At 38.7% G+C, this 24,712-nt stretch overlaps 1 protein-coding gene across 9 annotated transcripts in view; it reads right to left on the bottom strand.

The window, feature by feature from the left end:
- The window catches only part of pde4dip (phosphodiesterase 4D interacting protein), a 96,848-nt gene that overhangs the window by 71,660 nt on the left and 476 nt on the right, over positions 1-24,712 (bottom strand). For 3 of the 9 annotated variants that reach the window (XM_078946192.1, XM_078946185.1, XM_078946180.1), the window contains exons 2-3: positions 14,598-14,650; positions 12,887-12,954 (exon numbers count right to left, since the gene is read on the bottom strand). The exons of 1 other annotated variant lie outside the window; for it this stretch is intronic. In XM_078946192.1, coding sequence (XP_078802318.1) covers positions 12,887-12,954; positions 14,598-14,601 — 72 coding nt within the window. In that variant the 5' untranslated portion in view covers positions 14,602-14,650. Of the gene's footprint in view, positions 1-12,886; positions 12,955-14,597; positions 14,651-18,863; positions 18,944-19,068; positions 19,443-24,712 lie in introns of those variants that run through there. 5 more of the 9 variants (XM_078946188.1, XM_078946187.1, XM_078946181.1 and 2 more) reach the window with 4 other exon arrangements.

Here is a 24,712-nt window from a genome sequence, read left to right on the forward strand (position 1 = left end):
GGACTCGGATTACCTGACCCTGACATTAACGATGGTCTGTAATGTTGGTGTAATTACAGGATTCGGCACGCAACTCAGGCCGAGTCACATGAAATACAGTTTGTAACTGCTTCCATATGATCCGTAGGCTCAGAGGGGGGTCAGATGTTGAGACATCCCACATAAATACTTCCTAAATAACAGAAAAACACTTTCAGTTTCTCTGGTATTTATGGCGAGGAAAATGTGCTAAAAGCGTCATCTGCACACACATCAGGAGCCGCAGACTCCCTCAGAGGCGCTGCCGATCGCACTTTGAACAAACTAAAACACACAAAGTGCCAGTCAGGTTGTCTGAACAGTTGTTACCACTGGGAGCATATTAATGCACACTTTAACTTAACAATTATCATCCATGACCGACCCTGTGATCAAGTCAATATGTCTTCATTGACCCAGTCGAAAGGAGTGCAAATTTACTGCACACGCCTGGAGTCAATTAACAAGTAAAGCAAAGATTGTGGTGCAGACGTTCAGGTGTCCCTTCCAGATGGTGGCGCTGCAGTGCAGTGCAATAAGAAGCGCGTCTGGGGCCAGACTTTGCACAGATGCTGGGAAGCATTTGTGACGTCTTCATGTTACTTTGAATCAACGTGACGGACGTGAAAATCCTCCGTTTTCTGCTCGGTTTTTCACTCAAAGGCGGACTTGAAGTCATAACTCTTTGCTGATGCGCAATCTATAGCTTCTTCATGTATGTGTGTCCTTCATTCAGATGAACAGAAACCAACATGTGTGCAGAAAAATGCAGGGAGGAAAGAATGGAAGAGCAAATGAACTCATGTGTTCCTATATTTACAAAGCTTTGAGCATGCATGTGTGGGGATGTGATGAGTGAGGGTGCACTGAAAACTATTTAGGAAAACCAACAGAAACAGACACTTTATCATAGTGGGGTCAGGAATTACATTTAACAAGTCATGTTTTTTAGTTCAAATCTTAATTTTCATAATTGCTGAAAGCAGTCAAAACAATGGTCCCTCGCTTTACCGCAGTTCACCTTTTGCTGTTTGCAAGATTTTCTTTGAGTGTAATATTTTATTTCTGTTTTACGCTGCAGTGTTCTGCTTACTGATTGGTTGTTGGCCTTGTCAATCAATCTTCTCTATCCTGTGTCTCCTGTGCAGTTTCCACATTTACATAAATCTTTGATTGCGTTTGTTTTCATTCTATAACACTGAAATAAGCCATTTTCATGGGTGACATCAGACTCACTCGGTCCTGCTCTCTGTTAATATTTCAGGCTATGGCTTAAAATAAAACAAATAACAAAAGGTCTGACAACCAACACGTTGTTGAAACACGTACAGCTATGCTAAAGATTGCACCTTTAATGACAATACATGTGAGCAGGCCCCGTCTGTGCAGACCTGCAAAAGGTAAAGTTCAAGGTGAAATTTCATGGAAAGATGCATTTTGAGGTTTAAAAATGCGCTGAAACTGGTTTTTGTGAGTGTGTCCATGCAGGACAGTGAGTTTGCTGAGCTGAAAGCTGAGCCTCTGTTTATTGATTTGCTGCTGCTCTGTAATCGACATCCCTGCTGTCAGCGCGTCCATTCCAGCTCATCAGCCTGTCCACCACTGCTGGAAACAGAGTCCGGTGAGCTGCACCGGGTTTTCATTTTCTAAGGCTTCTTCTGATGAAGTCACAGAGAAACACTCTTCTCTTGAATCATATATGAAAAAAAATGCATGTTTGTGCTGAAAAACTGTCATCTTTATAATAGAGCTGCAAGAGAAAAAATAATCTTAAAGCAAACGTCTAGATATCTCTGTTTGAATGAATAGGTCAAGGCAAACAGTTTTTAGTTTCAGACACTATTTCCTGACCTATTCATGCATCAACAGAAGATAAAACTTCAAGATTTGATCACATATTTTTTACAGCGTAAAGGTCTCAGACAGGATGAGGTCATGAGCTCAGAGGACTGAAGGAAACCTAAAGCTACGTTCACATCCCCTCGGAAATGTGCGTTGAATGAATTACTTTCAGTGAGTCATGTAAAAGCACATTTGGCCTTCCGCGTTCAAAACTTTCCATGATAGTCTTCGGATTAGAACTTGGATAAGAATCATAGAACTCGTGGCCGTAGAATACGCATTTAAAATGAAAACAAATCAAAATTTAACCAATCAGAGACTTGGATTTCGTAGTGATGTATGGATTTTTATTAACAGAAATGCCAACCGTTTGAAAATTCAACCATGAAAGAGAAATTAATATTTGCGGTTTGAGCCCGGCTGGAATTATGTGACACCAAGTCTTTTATATATCAGAATAGAGCTGTAAAAAGAAAAAGGACTGAAGCAAGATTCGCCAGATTTGCACCCCTTTGACATTTTGCACCAAGCCTCTACCAGTTGTAGGTGCATGCGTGAGTGTCGTGTAGCGACAGTCCAGTGTGAACACCGTATGCCAAATGTGGAATGCATGCCCGGACTGAACATAGCATAACAGTAAAACCTGGATCATCATCTGTCAGAGTCAAAGTTAAAGTCCAACGCCTGGTAGTGTGCATCAACCCAACCCGACCGCCCCGCGAGCAACGCCCTACTCGAGCTGCTTGGCATCGTTCTTTCTTCTGCATTCTGGAGCTGCAATAATAAATGGACTTTTTGTTGTGAGAGTACTGTGAGTACTCATACTAAAATTGTATCAGTTAATATTGAAACAAAACTCGTAATTTTCCATTAACAAATCAACTATTCTAGCAGGTAAAGCTTAATTATTTTGCTTATGTCTGCAGTGTTGCATATCATGTACCAGATATTTTTTTGTCAGAAATAGTTGCCATTGCTATTGTAGTTTGCTGACCAGATAAACTGTAGAGAAAAATAAGGCATGACTTTACACCCTAAAAACGCATGTTTGTAATATATCAACAATCTGGAATCTGTTTTTATTTTGTTTCAGCTTCTGAATATTGCAGAATCATTTTGCCTTTGTTCACTGTTTAGGGATTTAAGACCATAATATTCTGATTTACAGACATAAAAATGTGTTTATATCTCCTGCAGTGATGCAGGCTGCATTTTATTGTTGTGGAAACTTCAAACTTGTAGTGTGAATTAACCGTGTGATATCGCAAAATGCTGCAAAAAGTCCAAAAACCACCATACAAACTTAGCAATGTGTAAAAATGTGTAAAAAGATGAAGGTATCAAAAAATGAACATGAAAAATGAGGGACGAGAAAAGGAAAAACACAAACTAAAACTGGACAATAAAAAAGGAAGAAAAACCAGACGCATCAATAACTGTTGACCTCATAATTAATTTATATTTTTAGGTTCTTGCCCCCAGCTACTCTGATTTGGAAATGATCGACGTCCTGCCACAATGCTACACAAACCTGAGTTTGTCATGTTCCTGGGGGATGACCTCAGGCCCCTGAGGTCAGAAGATCCTGGTTTGTAATGAGCCAAGCAGCCTTTTTTGCTGTTTCTGTGCCACTGGTTGAACAGGACACGCCTCTAAACAGAAAGTTTATTCAAAGTCAGTTTGGTTTAGCAATTATTATTGTATTTTATGACTGATTTCATGTTCTTACAATTAACGGTATGAAGCCCATTGAGAGGACTATTGTAATATTGGGCTATATAAATAAAATTGAATTGAATTCAAAGACAGGCTCCATGTGGTAACTGGACAAGTTAACAATAAAACCATTTAATCTCTTGAAGAAGCTTGAAACAATCGTTGACAAAGCCAAAACGTTAAAAAAAAAAAAGAAAATGTGACAGACAGCAAAACCAATTACAGGTGTGAAGGTATACGAGGTTGAGATTGAATTAGGGAGGCATGATGTGGGTTGTTTTAGTAGAATGAATCATGTATGCAAGAGCAAAACATTTAAAGGAATAAAAAAAAAAACTACTTTACATCGTATAAAAGGGAAATATACAATCACTGTATCATTACTATAAAGGTGCACTTAAAAGTGTACACTTTAATCAAAAAACGACAGTGCACCCTATGGTCCCGAGAATTTTTATGGGAATTAATTCTGGTTGTGTTTACTAGTGTGGAAGTTATTTTGAGAGGTCTGTCAAAATGGTTGGTTGGGTGTTTTGGGAATACGCCAACGCGGCTGACGTTCAGCAGTTAGGGCTGTGTTTCACGTGTTGCCAACAAGGTTGCGATTTAACGTATTCACAGTACAGATTACTGTGAATACGCCAACACTTCTAACTCTGTTATGTATCAAGGTAAATTCTAGAGTAACTGTGAACACAGTTAAAGTCTGACAGACAGATTGCACTCTGACTTTTGTCTCGGTGCGCCTTATAAATTAGATAATTTTGTAAATAGACCAGAAATCCAGCTGTATCTGCTGCTGATTTAGAGGATTACCAACAAAACAACAATAATGGAGACTGGGCAGATCACTTTTTAAAACATTTGCTTCAGCATAAATTTTTTTATAGTTTCAGCCCATAAATGTAATCTTTCTCTCCTCCCAAACCTAAATATGTCCTTACTTGATCAAAGATAATACACTACTGGTTGTGTTTTCTTTTCTTTTGTGTGTGTGTGTGTGTGCCACCAACGCAGTGTCATATATGGGTTACTGCAGAACGCTGCAAATCAGCTCGAGGGTGCGCAAACAATATTCTGACCTATTTTTCCAAACGCCAACGAAATGAGAAGAGAGAAGGAGATGAAAGAAACTAAAATAAATGGGGGGGTTCAAATCTCGCTCTGCTCTGCTGTCGGCCGCTGGGGTCGGATGTTTTCTTGGGTTTGGTCCTCTCACCAGCGCCACCCATTACTGCCACTCAGCTAATCCATCTCTGACAGATCTTTGGGGCTTTTTAAAAAAAAAAAACTGAGCAGGGGCAAAAATAACAGATTAACAACCATAATTTGTCCTGAGGTTTTAATGGCCAAAATTAAATGCAATCCGGCCCCTTTTTCTATCAATCTTAGCGTCTCCACAGTCTGTATGCGTAGGCAAGCATGTGCTTTCAATTGCTCTTGTGCGGGGAGCAAGGAAGCACTTTGATTGGGAGATTTTTTTATCTTTTTTTTTCTTTTTGAAAACATCGGGACAGAACAGTGGGGATGTTTGACAGTTACAAACGCTGCTCTGGCAGGTTCCCGTTTCTTCTGAGGCGCAGGGGGGAGGATTGATTCCTTAAACTGACACAAATGTGAGGAGAGGATAAACCGTGCAGAGGCACGCTCGCAACCCAACAGAACCTGGATCCAATAATCCCGACTGCTCTATTAAGATGAGGGGGCCAACAAACGCTGCCACTGTCAGGAGAGCTTAATGTAAAACTACAGAGACCACAAAAGGTGGACAAACCTTAATGCGCTCCGTCAGAATGTGGACATTTTTCAGACGGGTCTGTCTCTGGTTTTTATTGAAAATCGCTCGTTTCCGCCGGTTCCAGTTGGAGATTCTGTAAATACTCTGTAAATCTGATAAACCGTGCTATGAGCTTGTGTCTGAAAGTCTCACACTTTGGAGGAGTTTTAAGTATCTCTGGCAGATTACTCAGCGTACGCTGGGACTTGGAAGGCCAAACATGACTACGTCTAAATACTAAATAGCATGGAGTCATATTTATCGGACAGATTTTTCCCTCTAACTTCATAAGGTTTTTCCTCTTCAAGTTAATGACAGTATTCCATGATGTTGGATTATTTGACTGTTTTTCTGTCTGTTTTCCATGCAGTACCTTCAAACTGTCATCAACTGTCATCGTCCATATTGCGAGCAGCCTTAATGTGTGAGAGGCAAAAATGTCTCAAAGTGTGTAAGAAATCTTTATTTTTCTCAGGAATCGCAGGCTCAGATGTCATTTTGCTTAACTTTATGTTGTGCTTGAACTTTTTTATTGTACATTTAGTTTCTGTACATTTCAAAAATATGTACTTTGTGATGATGTCACAAAATATGCAGCAAAATCCTGATGGAACACAACATTTATTTGTTACGGTGGCCCAGAAGGGTCACAACACAACACATTAACTTTATACACAACACACTAACTTTACACACAACACATTAACTTTATACACAACACACTAACTTTACACACAACACACTAACTTTACACACAACACACTAACTTTACACACAACACATTAACTTTACACACAACACATTAACTTAACACACAACACATTAACTCACAACACAACACATTAACTCACAACACAACACATTAACTCACAACACAACACATTAACTCACAACACAACACATTAACTCACAACACAACACATTAACTCACAACACAACACAATAACTCACAACACAACACATTAACTCACAACACAACACATTAACTCACAACACAACACAATAACTCACAACACAACACAATAACTCACAACACAACACATTAACTCATGGCCCAGAAGGGTCACAACACAACACATTAACTTACCTCACAACACATTAACTCACAACGGAAGTAAAGCAGCAATTGAAGTGCTTTTATTCTGAAATTTCTACTGGGCTGAGCAGCTAACTACCTAACAGAAAGTAATGTCACAGTGAGCTGTGGAGGGAGCATGTTATTGCTACAAGAGAAGCTAGCAGCAGTGTTGCCAGAAACTTTGTCTTTACTACGGTTCTCCTTCCTCTAAACACACAATATGAACACACACTCCTCCCTCCGCTCTGACACCCCCCTCTGTCGCTGCACGCGCGCTCCTCTCCTCTCCTTTTTTCCGCTCAGTCCTGTGTGTGCGTGTGTGTTGGGGACTGCACGTGCCTGTGTGAGAGGACAGAGCGGAAAAAAGGAGAGGAGAGGAGCGCGCGTGCAGCTCCCTCCACAGCTCACTGTGACATTACTTTCTGTTAGGTAGTTAGCTGCTCAGCCCAGTAGAAATTTCAGAATAAAAGCATTTCAATTGCTGCTTTACTTCCGTTGTGAGTTAATGTGTTGTGAGGTAAGTTAATGTGTTGTGTTGTGACCCTTCTGGGCCATGAGTTAATGTGTTGTGTTGTGAGTTATTGTGTTGTGTTGTGAGTTAATGTGTTGTGTTGTGAGTTATTGTGTTGTGTTGTGAGTTATTGTGTTGTGTTGTGAGTTAATGTGTTGTGTGTTAAGTTAATGTGTTGTGTGTAAAGTTAATGTGTTGTGTGTAAAGTTAATCTGTTGTGTGTAAAGTTAGTGTGTTGTGTGTAAAGTTAGTGTGTTGTGTGTAAAGTTAATGTGTTGTGTTGTGACCCTTCTGGGCCACCGTAATTTGTCCCTAAATACATTTTAGCCCAAATTTTATGAAAAATATTATGATTATTTTTTTGTTTTTCTTTTTAATGGGAAGCAAAAATGACAATTTTGTGAGGACGGACAAAAGAAAATCATTATTTAAGAAAAAAACATATTAAATTTTAGTTTAATTTTTTTTGTTTGAACGTATTTTTGATTACCAGATTTGAATCTTTTTTTGTTAGAGTTTTATGGTTTTGTAATATTTTTAATTAATAAATTTGATTAATTTTTGTTTTTATAGTTTTAGTTACTCATTTTTTTCTCTGATTGTTAGTGATGTTGAATGAAAGCAGCTCTCCATCCATCCATCCATCCATCCATCCATCCATCCATCCATCCATCCATCCATCCATCCATCCATCCTTCATAAAATGTCTTACAGTAAAGTTCAACAAAAGTTGAACATTTGTGTTAAACTTTGTGTGTTGGTGTGCCTATCGTCACTTGCGTTACTTTTTTTTATTTTGCCTTTAAATGCACCTTTTGCACCCTTAAACACTTGAGCTATTTCTTCTATTCTTGGGTCATGTTGGGAGTGGGTTACTTTTTTGAGTGACACACATTTTTGGGTTACAGTGGTTTCAATTTAACCCAATTTATGTATTTTTTTCTGAGTTGAAATAATCCAGAAAAACTTAGTTCCTTTTTAACCTTGGATTTGGGTTAAAACGGAAGTTTTTTAGCTTTTCCCCCTCTATTTGGAAAACAGTTCCGATTACTTAGAGTTGGAATGTTTTGTTAAAAGAAAGTACAATAAATGAGTAATAACTTTAAAAAAATGTATAAAATGTTGTTACATGTTTTGTCATTTATTGTAGTCAGTTAGTTTTTTACAATTTACATGACCTTGAAAAAAAAATTTGTTGTTTTTGTTAAACTTTAAAATTGTTTGTAAATTAAACATTTTTCTTCTAGAATTATTTTCAATCAAAAAATGCTAAAAACTTGACCATGTTGGAAGAACACAGCTGAAAATACACTTAAAATTGATTTTTTGCAATAAAAAAAAATAGAATCCTTTCTCTTTAGTTTAAAAATATGTCACCAAAAAGGCAGTAAAAGCTTTTTTTTTTTAACTTTAAACATGTTCTTGTGGCATTTTTCAGATGATCAAAATCAGAATAAACTGAATTTATTGCCATTGATGGCTATTGTGACCTTCACCAAGGTGACGGTAAGTGGGGGTGGACTTATTCCGTGCCGACAGTCCTGCCCACAACTTTGAAGTGAATTTTAGACTGAACTCCTGCCGCTCTCCAGAAAATATGTCCTAGAAAATGACAGTTTCTTTTTCTTTTTGGTCAAAAATGGCAAAGACCACTTGGAACACATTTAAAGTAGATCAAATGATGATTGGAGTGGGACTTTAAAGAGTTTCACTTAATTGAATAAAACCTTGGATTTCTTAAGGGAGCTGGACTGAATGTTTTGGGAGCTCCTTAACGTGGAAAACACCTTTAAGTGGCTCTTACTCCATAGTTTGGTCCTAAAATGAACAAATTATTGAAAATGAACAAATTATTGAAATTATTCAGGTTAATTTGTTAATCTGAATTGTCCCTAGGTGTGAATGTGAGAGTGCCTGGGTGTGTGATTGTGGACTCTACCCTGCGACAGACTGGAGACCTGTACATGGTGCCTCCTGCCTTCGCCCACAAGTGGCCGGGATAGACTCAGCAGCCCCGTAAACCCCAAAATGGAATAAACTGAAGAAGATGAATGAATTGAAAGGAAACAACTTTTTGCACTAAATATTATTTCTTTTTGCAATTCTAACTAATGACAGCCTCCACACAGCATTTAGTAAACCGTCTCAAAGGTGAAAACATTGAAAAGTCGGTTGAAAAGACAATTTTGCATTTCTGCATGTAGCAGCAAGGATACAGACACAAAACATCTGCAGTCTCTGTCCCCCCCCCCCCCCCTTCAGTACGGAGCCCTGTTTCAGCCGCCTCCCGGTCTACCTTCTATGCTGCATGTCTGCATGCAGAGTGACTCATCTCTCCCGCCCCCAATGGGACCTGCACAGCAGAGCTTCAAAGAAAAGCCGTAATGCAGCCTAAAAACCCAAGACTCGCAGTCACATGCCATTTTTGCATGAAAAGGTGAAGTTTGAAACCAAAACTCCAGCTAATCCAATTCTCTTTAATTAAACAGAGCGTCAATTTTCTTCCCGTGAATGTGAAGAAATTCCGAAGGTTTTGTGTTTAAGGGATTAAACCACAATGTATCCGCACAGAGATGAACACATGCGTGCAGTCCAATCTTCCTGCACACACTCCAACATTTAAATGTTTTTATCTAAAGGCATTTTATGACCTTTCCCTCTTCTTGTACTAACGTGTAGGGGAATGTTCATTCATGCTCAACACGTTTATGCCACAGCAGAGCTGAAAAGGTCAAGAAGTTCTTGTCTACTTAAATTCACAAAAGATTTCTTCCATTTGGAAATATAGATGCTGGGAATCTGTAGGGTTTGACTCCTTATAAACATTTCCAGAGAAATTAGACAAATCCCAGAAGACAAAAAAAAAGAAAAAAGGAAAATGTATCTTGCACATTACAGTACTCAATATTTTTGGCTTTATAAAGCTCAAAATATCTTTAACTTAATGAGTTTTAGCTATAAAAAAATCTTAAACTTACACTTCCATGGGGTGTCAGAGAGTGTGGGCTTTAACTTGCATTTCATTACAGAATCAGAATAAAACCTACGATGTATTCAGACTAGAAAAATCCTTTGGTCTGAATTGAGTCCTCAACCTTGTGTTTGGTCTATATTCAGCCTGCCGACATGTGGATTTTTTTGTTTTGAACCAAAGCTTGTAAGAAAAAAACATCTGACCAAAGATCTTTTTACTCATTGGCCAGGAATTACGAGGGCGGGTTAAAGCACCGAGGGAAAAAATAATGGAAGTCCTGTACTTTACAATACTTGTCGGGATAGTTCACTCATTCAAACTATACATTTCCCGGACAAAAATTTGAAGGTCTGTATTAACGTCAGGGACAACTTTGGTACCAAGAAGGCATGCTGCAAGGTTGTAACCGAGGAGACGATAGCTATGAAAGTTGCTGATCCATGTTTATGACATATAGATTGTAGGGAAAACAGCGAGATGCGATGTGTATCATGTTAAAAGTTATTTCAATGAGCCTGCATTCATCCAACTACATTTCAATGAGTTGCTGTGTGTTGTTGTTGTGCCACTACTCTGTTTACATCCGTTAACGCCCAGCTACGGCGGCCGTTTTGGTCCAGTTGTTACGCTCTGAGCACAGAGCCTATTTAGACTGAGGAAGCCAACCGAAGCCAACTGAAGCTCAGTCTGACTGAAAATGAACAGAGACCGCCTTGAAGGATTGGTCAGAGAGCAGTTCTTAGTCCTAGACCAGGGTCCGCTTGGGTGTAATGAAACTGAACATTTATTCCGGATGATCGGGGAAAACAAAGTCTGGTTCACTTTAATCAAACCCAATGTGTCCATTCTCAATACACTCTTATTTGAATGGACCAGAAACAAAACATTTTAGACCAACATTTACTGATCATCTTTAAAATAGTTCGTCTTCTGTGCCACCATTATCAAACTGAAACTGGAAACAAAAAGGCCATAATAGTACATTCTTTATAGGACTTTCCAACACAGGTAAAACCAAAACATAAAATCATGAGACTCACAACACAGTAGAAAACTTCAGAAAAAGAGGAAACCAGACTCTAAAAGGCCCACTCTGTTAAAAAATAGTGTTTTTGGCGTTTTTAACATGTTCGTGTGGCATTTCTCTGATGACGGAGGAAATATACTAAAAAAATTAAGCTTAAAATTGTAGTTCAACTTTAATCAAATCATTGGGAATCAGAAGCAGATGCAAATATGCAGTAAGTTTAGACGTACCAACTCAAAGGTACATTTCTATTTAACCACTGCTGCTCCGCAGAAACTGTCATAGAAAACGACATTTTTTTTTATTTTGACTAAAAACATCATAAACATAATTAAAAGACTACTGGGAACGCTTTGAAAATAGATCAAAAGATGATCTGAGTGGAACTTAAAAAAAAAGTGTCACAAGATGAAGTTTGTTTCAAATGGTGAAGAAACAATCCAATCTATTTGTTGCTCAACACAACAAAAACAAACATCTGTTTTCCTATGCAGTTTTGACACCTTTGTTATCAGTATGCATTTTTACTACCAAATACTTCAGGGGGATCCAGTCGATTGGAAAAACTTAGCATCAAAACCTACTAAATAAAACATCATGTTTTCCAAAAACAGAAATACTGTTGTTGAAAAACTGTTTGTGTAATATTTACTTTAGAATAAAGATATTCCATCTTAGCCTGAAACATAGTATTATTGCTTAATTGAACATTTGTTGTTCATATCTGAGACCAAAATGAAGTCAATTCAGTTACATTTTTTTTTTGTAATATGGACACCGACATATTGGAATCAGACAGAATCACTAAGCAGGGATTGGTCGGAATCTGTTTGAGTCAACAAGTTCACTTGTATTTTTGTCTGATTTCATGACAAACAGAAGTTACTTCTCAGTATCTGCTGTCATGACTGCAGCTGATGAAAACTCACATTGCAAACACATCCTGGTGCATGGAACCCTGAGTAGTGACGCATACGTCGCCACCGCCCACTCTGTTTCATGCCTTTACTGAGTGAGAGAAAGGGTCATTGCAGTAAGCACAAGCAGAGGTACAGTCGACCCATAATGCACCTGGCAGAGCTCCCAGAATCCATTAGCCCGGTACAGCAAAGGGGGCCAGAAAAAACTGTTCTGGTCATCTTTTTAAAGGGTCTTCAGATATGCCTCCAGTCCTGTGTGATTTAGTCCTCTGTTAGCTCAAAATAGTTAAAAGTTTCCCCCAAACATTTTGAAAACAAATAATTTCTCAGAAGATTAATCACCATAAGTGCACAGTATTTTCCACACTATAGGGCTCTCCATCAATGAATGGCCTATGTTTGAATGGTCTATAATTCCCACATTGTTAGTAACACATAAAAAGACAAAAAAGGCACAGTCAAAGCGACACATAAGCCACGTTAGCAAATTCACAACACCTACAACCCCCTAACTCGTTTGCAACACGTAAAAAAACAGACACTAAGACAAACATCACTGTGACTACACTAACTCCCCACCTTGTTTGTAATACATAAAATACACAGTCCTACATGATAGCCACTTTAGCATATTCACAATAACATCCAACCAAACATTTCGACAGAGCGGCGTGTACTTCTCAAAATCGCTGCGACATCAGTGAACTCAATCAGAATTAATTCATTTACAGGCACTCCGGAATTTAGGGTGCACTAAAATGTACGTACACCAGGGGACATCAGTGCAGAGCAAAGGCCTGTGCGTTCTCTTAGCCGCCACATCATTCTCCCAAACACACCAAAATAGTGATTACCAGTGAGACAAGAGGCAAGATGCACAGCTCCAACCCAGCTGAAAGCTAAAATTAGTGGAGCTTTTTAGACAAAAGTGGAACTCTTTTCCTGCCGCAACTTACACCACAACTCCACACAACCAATCTCTTTGTAAATTAGTTCCTTCAGCTAAGAAAAAGTCAAACTCACCTGCTCAAACTCTCTGAGGCTGTGCATCTGCACTGGCGGGCCTTTGTCCGTTTCCTCAAAGGAGAAATCTGCACAAAGAAGGGAAACGGGTCAAATCCAACCAGAGTTTTTCCAAACCACAGGAGTTTAAAGCTCAGAGATGAATTTCTGAGTATTTCTCTAGCCCTATCAGTGTGAATAAGGAGCAGATGGAAAAATGCTGTTGGAAAAAAAGCTCATTTGTGACGTAGAAAATACACTGGGCGGGTCACAAGCTCCCTTATCCGCTCCCCAATAGGTGGAGGAAGGAGAGGTGGGGTTGCGCCACACCAACAGCCTTGCACACAACGCAGAAACGAATTTCCGCAGAAACTATGTCCAGTAGAAAACTGCAGGTTTTCAATGGTGGAATCATCATTAAAAGACCGCTGGGAACACTTTTAAATTAAATCAAAAGATCAAACTTTAATCAGAGCATTAAAGTGTTGAATTTTCAAATAAAGAAGCATCTCCTAATTTAGCGTGGCTTTATTTACAAATATTACACCTGAAGATTAATATTGAGGAAGATGAGCAAAGGAAACTTCAATTTCCAAACTGTTTTAAAGTGCTGAAGTGTGTCACCTGATCAGAAATGATAACATATCAGTAATGTTAAAGAAAAAGAATCACTAGAAATGAGGATTATTTCTAAAAGCACTAGTTCAGCTGCAGTTTTACTTGCCTCTGCTGGTAAAAATATTCAAATTGTGGAAAAAAATTGAGACAAAAAGTCTCAGAATTGAAAAATGTAAACTTAATAAAACGAATCAAACAGCTGGTTGTGACAGTGACCTGCACTAAACGGTCAGTTATTAGTCATGACATGCCGCAGATTCTACAAATAACTGTTTAGTCAACAGAGGAACTCAAGAGGGTCATTGTAATCAGTCTTTTACATTGCAAAAACACTGAAAAGTACTTTTGTCTGGTTTCTACTTAAATATCTTTTTTATACTTTTAAAGATTTTTTAGGCAAAACTTTTATTTCTGAACCGTGAGTAATCTCAGTTCATGAAACAGGGTTGTTTAAGTTAGGGAAACTAGAAAGTTTGATGAACTAAAAACAGATTTATTTAACAACAGCAGATGTTTGACAGTAAACATGTACGTATAACTTTTAAGACAAATTTGTCTTAAAATTTGTGATTCTAGACTCACTTTAAGCTGATAATAGTCTGCAAATGTATAAAATAAATCTACTTATGGCAGTAAAATAGTTTTTGCGCAATTTTAGGACATGATTTTCAATTATCAGTGCAATATATCTCAAATTGATCTAAAATCTATCTAAAATCTAAAATTGATCTAAAATCCCCCCCATGGGAGCTGGAGGAAGTGGCTGGGGTGAGGGAAGTCTGGGCACCTCTTCTAAGACTGCTGCCCCCGCGACCCGGACCCGGATAAGCGGAGGAAGATGGATTGATGGATGGATATATCTAAAATTGAAAGTTTATAGCTAATTTCAGGATTAATTTTGTTTTAAAAAAGCACCACATAACTCATATTCCAATAAATCTTTAGAAAGTTCTACTTTAAGCAGATTTTTCTTCTTATAACAAGGGAAAACACCTTGTGTTCTATATATTTCAACTTGGAAATATTTTTTCAGTGTATGCTGCAGGAGAATGGGCAAACAAAGCATCTATGAACACTGAGTTATAATAAATGTATATTTGGTGAGGAGACTCACCCATCAAAGGTCCGACGCTCTTTGGCCTAGCCTGTTTATCAGCACCAGTGTGCCTAAAAACAAGACAACAGTCAGCCGAATTCCCACACAGTCACAGGCCAGTGGTGGAAACTGAGTCAGCGTATGCTCAAGTCACACTGCCATCACTCACAGAGAAGCACAGTAAACAAAGACAGCAGAGGAGGAGCTAAAACGCCCCTCAAGACCTTCTACTAAAAGAGCAATTCACCCACGTACTTCCTGAAAAGGTCACCACCTGACTTTTGTCATTCAGCTTCATCAAGTTACTGTTTCAAGCAAAGAAAAGGTCACGATAGAGTCGTAAAAAAAGCTCAAACTTGAAATGATAAAAATATTGGTGGGTGCAAAGACAGCTTTCCCGATTCTTCAGAGAAGTAGTTTAACTTTTCATCCCCTTTTCATTTGTTCTACCCATCATGGCAATATGCAAAGTTTTTAGATCATTGTTTGATTGATTTCAAACTTGTTCAGCAATAAAAAAAAAGTAAAAAAACAACAACACATAAATATGTAAAAAACATTTTAGATATTAATTCATATTGATTTGAAAGTCGGTAAAAGAAAATGATGCCATCTTCTTGACATTTAATTACTCCTATTCATAAATATGTGGTAATAATTGCACTCACAGTACACACAGGGTACATTGAAGCATTAAATAAAATGATTGTCAAACAGAGTTTGTTTAGCTGCTTAGTAGGGAAATGGGAAGAAGCTAATTTGGGAGTTGTGTCTCAGACTACATGGGCTTGAATTGTGGTGTGCCCCAGGGATCGATCCTGGGACCCCTTCTGTTCAACCTCTACATGCTGCCACTAGGGCAGTTAATACGCAGTAATAACATATCTTATCACAACTATGCAGATGATACTCAGATCTATGTGTCACTGACAACAGGTGAATATGGGCCGGTGGATTCTCTCAACCACTGCCTCCAACAGATCAGCGCGTGGATGCAGAACAACTTTCTCCAGCTAAACTCAGACAAGACCGAAGTTATTGTTTTTGGCCCACAGAAACAAAGAGAAATTGTCAGCAGCTACCTTCATTCTCTGTCTCTTAAACCCTCAAATCAAGTCAGAAATCTAGGGGTAATCATGGACTCTGACCTGAACTTTAACAGCCATATCAAGTCAGTAACATCAGCGGCATTTTACCACCTGAAAAACATTGCCAAAATCAAAAACATAATCTCAAAACGAGACCTGGAGATACTTATTCATGCATTTGTCTCCAGTAGGTTAGACTACTGTAACGGCCTGCTCACCGGCCTGTCCAAACGAGCTGTAAAACAGCTTCAGTACATCCAGAATGCTGCTGCTCGAGTCCTGACCAAAACCAGGAAGTATGATCACATTAGTCCTGTGCTCAGGTCTTTGCACTGGCTCCCTGTTCCTCAAAGAATAGACTTCAAAGCAGCTCTGCTTGTGTACAAGTCTCTCCATGGCCACGCACCTAAGTACATCTCTGACATGTTAGTGCCATATGAACCATCTCGTACTCTGAGGACCTCAGGGACCGGCCTCCTGTTGATGCCCAGAGTCAGAACTAAACAAGGGGAATCAGCGTTTCAATATTCTGCAGCTAAAATCTGGAACAGCCTCCCTGAAGGCGTAAGACAGGCCTCTTCTGTGTTCATGTTCAAATCTAGACTTAAAACATTTCTGTTTAGCCGTGTATATGACTGAAAGGTCCTATCTGCACCTTTCTTTCCTTCCTTTCTTTTTAAATCTTTTTTTTTTCTTCCTTTCTTTTAAAGTAAATTTTATGTTGATTATTCTATGATGTATTGTGATTTTAATGCATTTTTCTGTTTTGTGAAGCACCTTGAATTACTTTGTGTACGAATTGTGCTATACAAATAAACTTGCCTTGCCTTGCCTTGCCTTGCCTAATTTAAATAATCCCACCTCTATTATGCATTTAGGTTTTACTTAACTTTTTTTTTTTTTTACATAATTTCCATAATCCAGTTCTTAACATCTATTAATGCTTTCAATTTAATTGCAGATTATTTGTCAAGTAAAGATTGATTATCAAATATTGTTACACTGTTGCAGACATCTTTAATTAGGGATGGGTATCGTTAAGGTTTTAACGGTACTAACACTCTTATTGATACTGCTTATCGATCTGGTATATTAATCATACCCTTATCGATACTTTTTGAGGATAAAAAATAAAGAAATAAATAACAAATTAAGAAAATAAAGTGTTTTATTTCCTCATTATGCAACAACATTGTTTTATTAACAGAACATTTTACTTTATACATTTTTCCAACTTGAAAAGTAAAATACGTGAAAAAAGTAGTTATTTAAAGAAAAATAAACAGCAATGTTTTGACATTTTGCTGTCATGATGTAAATATAAAACAAATAAATAAACTGTTCACTCTAAAATATAATAGTTGCACAGGGCAACATGGTGCTTTCTGCTGGTAAATTGCAGAAAGCCGCATGTTCCTTTTATTTATTTGATTAAATTTTTTAAAGTTCTGCATATGGTGCGTGATTTGAACTATAATAAACACATTCATCTTTGCTAATAATTTACTTTTTCTGCGAGTCCTGTGTCCAGGGCTTCTGGGGGAATTTCCATTGTATTCATTTCCATTACAAGCTGCGTGCGTACTTGAGTGCGCGACGCGGTTATTACTGTTGTCCTTGACTCCATAACACCAAACATGAACGTGCACCCCCAACACACTTGTGTAAGCTCTCACGCACTCTCGTGCAGCACGCACTCCTTCTTCTTACACACGCAGCGTGCTGACACACATACACATACTCATTCTACAACACCTATATAGTTAGTTCATCTGTTAGTAGTTGGTTGTTACTATTATTTGTTAATAAAGAATATTGCGTTCTAAGTATGAATTGTATTCATTTGCGACGCGGCCGCTGGGGGATTATGTGTTCGGCGGTGGTGGTGGTGGTGGTGGTGGTGGTGGTGGGGGGGGGGGGGGGGGGGGGTTAACCGCGACGCCATGACTCCTGCTGCTTCATCAGCACGGTGATTAAAAATACCACACCATCACAGCTCTAATTTATATCTTGTGGACACAAAAAAAAATGTGACTTCTTTAGTACCGATAGTAGAACCATTTCTGTCAGATCTTTCCGATACTACAGTCTTGAAGAATGTTGCCCTGGGGCTCGTTCAATACCGGGCTCGGTACCCATCCCTATCTTTAATACACGTCACACATTTTTTTATTGTTATCAATAAGAAATTAAAAGAGCAATGTAAATTAAAGCTGGCGCTACCAGCCCCAGCCATCGTGGCCCTCTCCAAACACCCCCTCGTTGGCCAAGTGGCTGCTACAAATTCATGAAAAACTCAATTTTCAAAATGTTCAGGTACAAAATGTGAGTCATTTTTGTGAGCTCGCCAGGCGAACACTGTTCAAAATCTACAAACTTTAACACCGACATTGTTTCCCAAGTAGCATCTCAGTGATGTTTGAGGATTTATGAGGTGATAAAGTGAAATTCTAATGTCGTACTTAAGGTGATCCTTCTAATGAAGATTCCAGATGGCAGCCTCTTCTGGAGGTCAAAGGTTAACTAAACTTAAATTGTGGTTTTAGACTTGTATATAAAATTTTGTGAAGATCACTTGAAAAGAAAAATGATTTCCTATAGTGTGGAAAAATGTGGAAAATTGCTCATTTTCACACTTTACCGTAGGTCCTGTGGCCATCCCATAATAATTTTCAGAACTTCCCATTGGTTATGCCCGATGTGGGTTTTGATTTTGGTAGAGGATTTTGAAATGTTTCTCTAAGCTTCATAAGACCTGTTGGCCCCATTCATTTTTTAGAGGACTTCTCCCGTTGTGATGTCATCATTGTTTTGGTGGTGGTGGGGGGTGTTCACTGTGCCCAAAATTATTTTTTAACCGGGAACTAGCCGCGTGAAGATTTTGGAGAATTTTTGAGTATGAAGGGGGAGGATATTTTCGCTAAAAAGCAATACTACTACACACAACTTGCTGCCAAAAGTTACTGAAATACAAGCAGTATCTAGTCAAAGAGACTAAACGACTTTCTGAGACATTTCATCATAACAAGAGTCTCCAGTTTTGATGTTATCTTTCCAGTGATGAGCTGGAATTTGATGAAACAACACAACCTCAGATAAACCTGCCTCTTTCTTTGTTTTCTCCCTAAACATGAGTAAATAGCTAGCCGTTTGGTCAATTATGTGTATTGATGAAGGCTTGAAGAGGTTAAAGTACCAGTAGTCGACAGAGATAATCTACTGGCAGGAACTGGTGGACTCCAGGGTTATGTAATTCTGGCACAAAGGTTAGTTTCCCTGTTTAAAAAAAAAAAAAGAAACCTTTAGTTTGCCCTCATTCAGTGAAGAGCAAAAGGCTTTGCCATTCATGTACATCTATGAAAGCACACCATCGTGACTGATCATCACACAGAAAGTCTTACCTTCCTCTGTACAGAAATCCACTCATCGTCCCTGCAGAGTGGTTCAAGAACAACACAGACTGACAGGCCTTCCTCCTATAGCTGGTAAAAAAAGGAGTCCCTAGTTTTCAGTACCAGTTATTACCAGACTCCCAGTTGAAATCCAGCAAATAGTCTTCAAAAAGTCCATCTTCAAATCAACTCAGACCTATGGCCGTCAGGATTCCTTCTCCAAGTTGTGTTTTTCCATTCAGATTCAAAGGATGGTGACCACAGTCTGACTGCTTGGCCGCGAGGATCCCACAGGAGCGAGCCGAGCACCCAGGCAGTTATTTGACGTGGCAGAAAGCAGCAGTGGAGGTAAATACCGGCGTGGGAGCAAAGGTACAGAGACTCCCTGGTTCAGCATGAAAGAGGGATCTGTCTCAGCACGCTGCGCCAGGACTCGCCTCACCTGGTGTGCGTCTGAGCATGTGCGGAAACCACACCAACATCCTCCTGTTGGAGCCTGCACGACAGCCCCTGAACTGTCAGTTTGGCTCCGGTCCTTCAGGAAAGCAGGGTGGAGCGCGTGAAGCTCCAATGTGTGTGCACCCCCACCCCTCCTCGCCATGCAGGTGTGCGTGACAGACAAGTTGGAGCAGGTAAACCTGGATATGAATCCAGACAGTAATCTGCGACACAAAATGTTCTGAGCTGGAATGGATGGATGTTTTCTTTGCAGAAAACAGACATACACAAGGATAACAAAGACCAAGAGCTTTCAGATGAAAAGAAAACACTGGAAGTCTGGGATCAGAAGAATGCCTTTGGTTGGATTCAAACAGAGAAACTGAAAAGGGGTGGGGCAACTCCGGATCAAAGAGGTCACAGCAGCTATGGATCAAAATTTATGGAGAAGCTTTCACTGCACTTCTAAATACAGGAATGTGTCATCTGCAAAAAAAAAGAATAAATCTAGACAACCAAAGATCACAAGATTTTCCCTGCAGAATCCGGCATTCATGCAGCTTTCCAAGTTAAAACAAGAAGTTTGATTTCTAAAATATTTTCTCTGTTATTTCACTGCAGCTTTTCAAATTAAGAGTCTCTTTATGTCAGGGTAGACTTAAAGATGAAAATCAGGTATTTCTTTATTCAAACTGTTAAGAATCTGGTGCAGACAAAAATGCCATTTGAAAAAGATTGCATTTGTGATGTGGACAGCTACAACAAGTCACAAGCTGCCTACTCTGCTCCATTCTGACGCATCCACTTGTAGACAAATAGAATCATGTACGTCTTTGTTTTCCTCCTCTGAGCTGGCATCTGGATTGAAATCTGTATGGCTGTATAACTCTGATATTGCTCGCCATATTTGTTGCACCGCTAATGTTAGTTTGGGGTTGTGAGGGACTGTAAGCTTGCGAGAGAGCACGTTAACAGATGGAGGGCAGGAAATGGGGGTGCTCTTACTTACTTAATTACAGATGAACTACTGACACTCTGCAAATTCTATGTCCTAGAAAACAAAATCATAATCAAAAGACCACTGGAAACCCTTTTCCGATATATCAATATACGATATCTTTAAAACAAGATGTCGTATAGTAGTAGTTACAGCTATAGAAATATGTATGCCGGTATATATTTTAATAGGCAAACTGAAACAGTCTGATTATTATTTAGTATAAACAGCAAATTACAATTTAACACTGCCATTTCTGCCAGGTACATTAAACTATTTAAAAATAAAGAAATTAAAAACAAGTTAAACAAAATGAACCAAAACATTTTCTGTCCGATTCAAATTCTTTTGATGAAGCAACTTATTCCTCATCCAAATTATCACCATCACCACTTGATCTTGAAATAAATATCCAATTTATGATTAATTATACAATGTCTTTTTTGAACACTTTAACTTCAGGGGTTTAAAGGGCTGAGGGCATTTTTCATGCATTGTTTGACATATTGTTATTTAGCTTGTTTTGTTGCTTTATGCACACAAAGGTAGTCTCTAATTTGGTGTGTTTGACTTTATTTGAATCTTTTCATCTGTTTTATTGTTTTTCTACTTTCCTTCTAATTTAGCAAGTACTCCAAGTTAGAATTGTCCTTAACATTATTTAGCAAGATTATGCTAGTTTTTTAGTGGTCTTATATCTGTGTACAATGATTTTACTTTTAATGAAACATTTTTTCCCCAATATTCTACTTTTTAAACTCAATGAAAACTTTGCTTGTAACATTTAGTCCTAGATTTTCCAACTTATTCTGTTATACTGGCATATTTAGGCCACATTGTGTAGCCAATGTGGGCCAGCTACAGTTGCACCTTTCTAAATTTTGATTTGGATGCCTGTGAGCACAAACATCTACAATTTGGTTGAGTTATAAAAATATATATATATAAATTCATGGTCAGTACTTTTATGATAATAAATCCACTGAGACGTATTTTGGGCTCAGAGGGGCTGTATTATTTCTATTCTCCCTCTTTCCCAGCGCTTTCTTCTTCTGCATGAGGCAGAAATTCTCGCATACCTGTGTCACGTTCCACACATGCAGCTGCTTCACTCAGGGGAGGTGGGGAGCTGAGAGAGTGGAGGCAGAGAGTCTGAACACAGGACAAAGAAGAACATCCCAGGCTGGGTTGTTGAGCCAAATACCTTATGCAACCAGCCAAAAAAAAACTACTTTACTGAGAGATTTACTGCTCTTCTCCTGCACATTTATGCACATGTTTATATCTGACACAAGCTGGAGGAAGAAACCTCCCAAGGTGTTAAGTGTACTATTTTAACATTTCTCTTCTGCCTTTTGGTTCCGTTCCCTTCTGATGCAACCACCTGTAGACAACTAGATCCATGTCCGCCTTTGTTTTCCTCGTCTGAGCTGGTTTCTTGCCAAAATTTGTACAGCTGGATAGCTGCAAAATTGCTCGTCATTTTTGTTGCACTGGTTATGTTAGCTTGGGGATAGGAGGGGCTGTAAGCCAGCAGGCGAATGCATGAAACCGTAATGGGGAGGGTTAGGGGAATGGGGTTGCACCATGCCAACAGTCCCGGCTACTACTCAGGTGAATTTCATAATTAACTCCTGCCGCTCTGCAGAAACTACGTTCTAATGACACGGATTTTGGATAAAAACAGCATTATCAGAATTAAGAGACCAGTGGGAATCGAAAAAAGAGAAACCATTTTAAGTTAATAAAACAAAAACAAGTGTGATTTTTTTGAGAGTCCTGCTTGGAGGAGAAATGAACTGGAGCAAGCAAGTGGCCGATGTCCATCCTGACCACCCAATATGTCAGTCTACTCCTCGTCCCACTTTGGAGCGGCCGTGTAAATATTTCACACAGACTGCAGTCTCTCTTATATTGACTTGGAAGAGATTACTTCTTTATTTGGGGGGGGCAGCTGTAATAATATATCCTTTCAGGGTTGGCGCAACCTGAAAAGGTCACAGAAAGAAAACGAAAGGGTTTGTTGCGTTTGTTCAAGAATTTGAGAACTGGCAACGAAGAGGTGAAACATTAACACCCAGCTGACTGTCTGAATAACTTGGATCACCTTGATGAATGATGTTAGTTGAATGTTATTTCACTTGGAGGTGATGATTGGCCTTTGAGTCAGCTCAGAGGCCGAGTACAGAAGGGAGGGAGTTACAGTAAGAGAAGCAAGGAGACAGACTTGAAATGAGAGACAAGGTGGAAGTGCACACTGACACACCCTATAATTGTCCTGATGACACCTCTCTTTCATCCCGTCATTTTCTACTTCTCTGCAATCTCAATGTTACCTCCTTCATGAAGACATCCCTGAGGTTTCTCCTTCTTTTTTTTTTCCAGAATCCACTTTTTCTTTATGAGTTTTTCCTCCAAGGAGGGTACAAGGCCGGAAAGCTAAGTCTGTTTAGTTTAGTTTGGTTCTTTCCCATTGAATTCTATGACTTCATGTTCTTTATGATTTCATGTTTGTTATATAATTACTGGTATGAAGGCCATTGAGACAACTATTGTTGTAAAATTGGGCTATATAGATAAAATTGAATTGAATCCAAACGTTATAATTTTCCTTCCATTTTTAAGAATAAAAAAAAAGAAGGACAAAGAATGGCCACATTTACAAAAGGACACCACGGTCCACCTTTTTCAGGAGGAAATGGGGCCAATTCCAGGCAAATCCTTGTCCACAAGAAGTCGTTTTTTTTTTTTAAATGCCCACAATTGACTACTTTCAATGGGAAGAAGTCTTGCAAAATTATTACAAGATTTAGTAATTTTTCTTGTTTCTGCCATCTTTATATTAACTGTTTGTTCACAACCCACTGGTCACTGGTGAGGGTAGAAGCAACTCTTTCACACAATGGATCCTTACGACATCAAGATTCTGTGCTGTTGATCTTACTATCCAGTGTCCAACGACGTTTGATACTCCTCCACTTGAGAAACAGCACTTGTCCCTACAGTGGGGCACATAACAGAACTGATCCTGCAAATTGGGATGCAAGCACCAGAGGGGATATTTTTCAATGGTGGCCATTTTGTAAGACCGCCACCAGAATGACCCTTTTAAGCCACAAATTTCTTTGAAATACATCCACGTGGTCAATTTGAGAGATCTTGGTGTCTAGTGTCTAGTAATTTGCCTTTTTTTCATGCTAAATTGATGTTTCCAGCAGACAAAATGTCAGCAGACAAAATATCAAGGTGACAGGCTGCTTGTTGAACCCATAGAGCGAAAGAAAAATTCATGGACATTTTTTTTTTTTACAGGCATGATTTGGGTGACAGGTCGGTCGTACTACTTATGCAACACAAAGGGGTAAGTAAGCAGGAAGTAGGTGAGATATGGGCGTGTCTTATGGATTTTGGATTCTTCCAACCACTCCAAAACCTGTGCACTGCGCAAATAGCCCATTTGTGCAGTTCAAGTGCACCTTATAGTGACTAAAGTGTGGCATAAAGGTCCCGTAAAATAGCATCACCCATATGTCATTAAAGTTGCTTTAGTTTTCTGTTTTAAGTAGTTGTATTGCCCTATTAAAAAGTTTTTCGCTAATGTAAATGTAAAAACAAAAACCATTAAAAATAGTCAGACATTTGTCATGCAAAAGCTTTCAATTAACTGGAAGAAATAAAAAAAACCTTGGAAGGGCCAACAAAAACTTGGGAAAAACCACCACTATAGCTCATTGATCCACTGACTAGAGTGTATCCTGGGTCATGATCCAGCTCACGCTTGATCAATGACTCAATATTGGAGAGGAAATGCTTATTCCAGAGCAAGTCCTGGTTTATGGCCAGCTCAGTGCCCTCCAGACAGCTGATTTACCGCAGACAAGGAAGATTAGCTGATTTCACAAACGGATGTCCACATGTCAATCGACTCATCCCCAACATTCTTTTTTTTTATTATTTAACAGAAAAATAAACAAAGTCCATCTGACTTTTCTTCAGTATACTAGTTTAATGGAATAAATCTGCACAAAGACAAAAAATAAATAAATTCATCACAAATTTGCATGTCTTAAAGATGTTCAATTAAAAAGAAATCTACGTTTTTTAGGACTGATGTTTTTCCTGATCTGAATGTCTAACAATTTTGTTTGAGTTCTAATTGTGAACCAAGTAAGGCATAGAAAAAAAGTTTTATATATGTTTTTTTTCAGAAATAAATCA

Source organism: Oryzias latipes, chromosome 4 (genome assembly GCF_053564925.1).
Source record: "Oryzias latipes strain Hd-rR chromosome 4, Olatipes_Hd-rR_3.1".
Lineage (NCBI taxonomy): Eukaryota > Metazoa > Chordata > Actinopteri > Beloniformes > Adrianichthyidae > Oryzias > Oryzias latipes.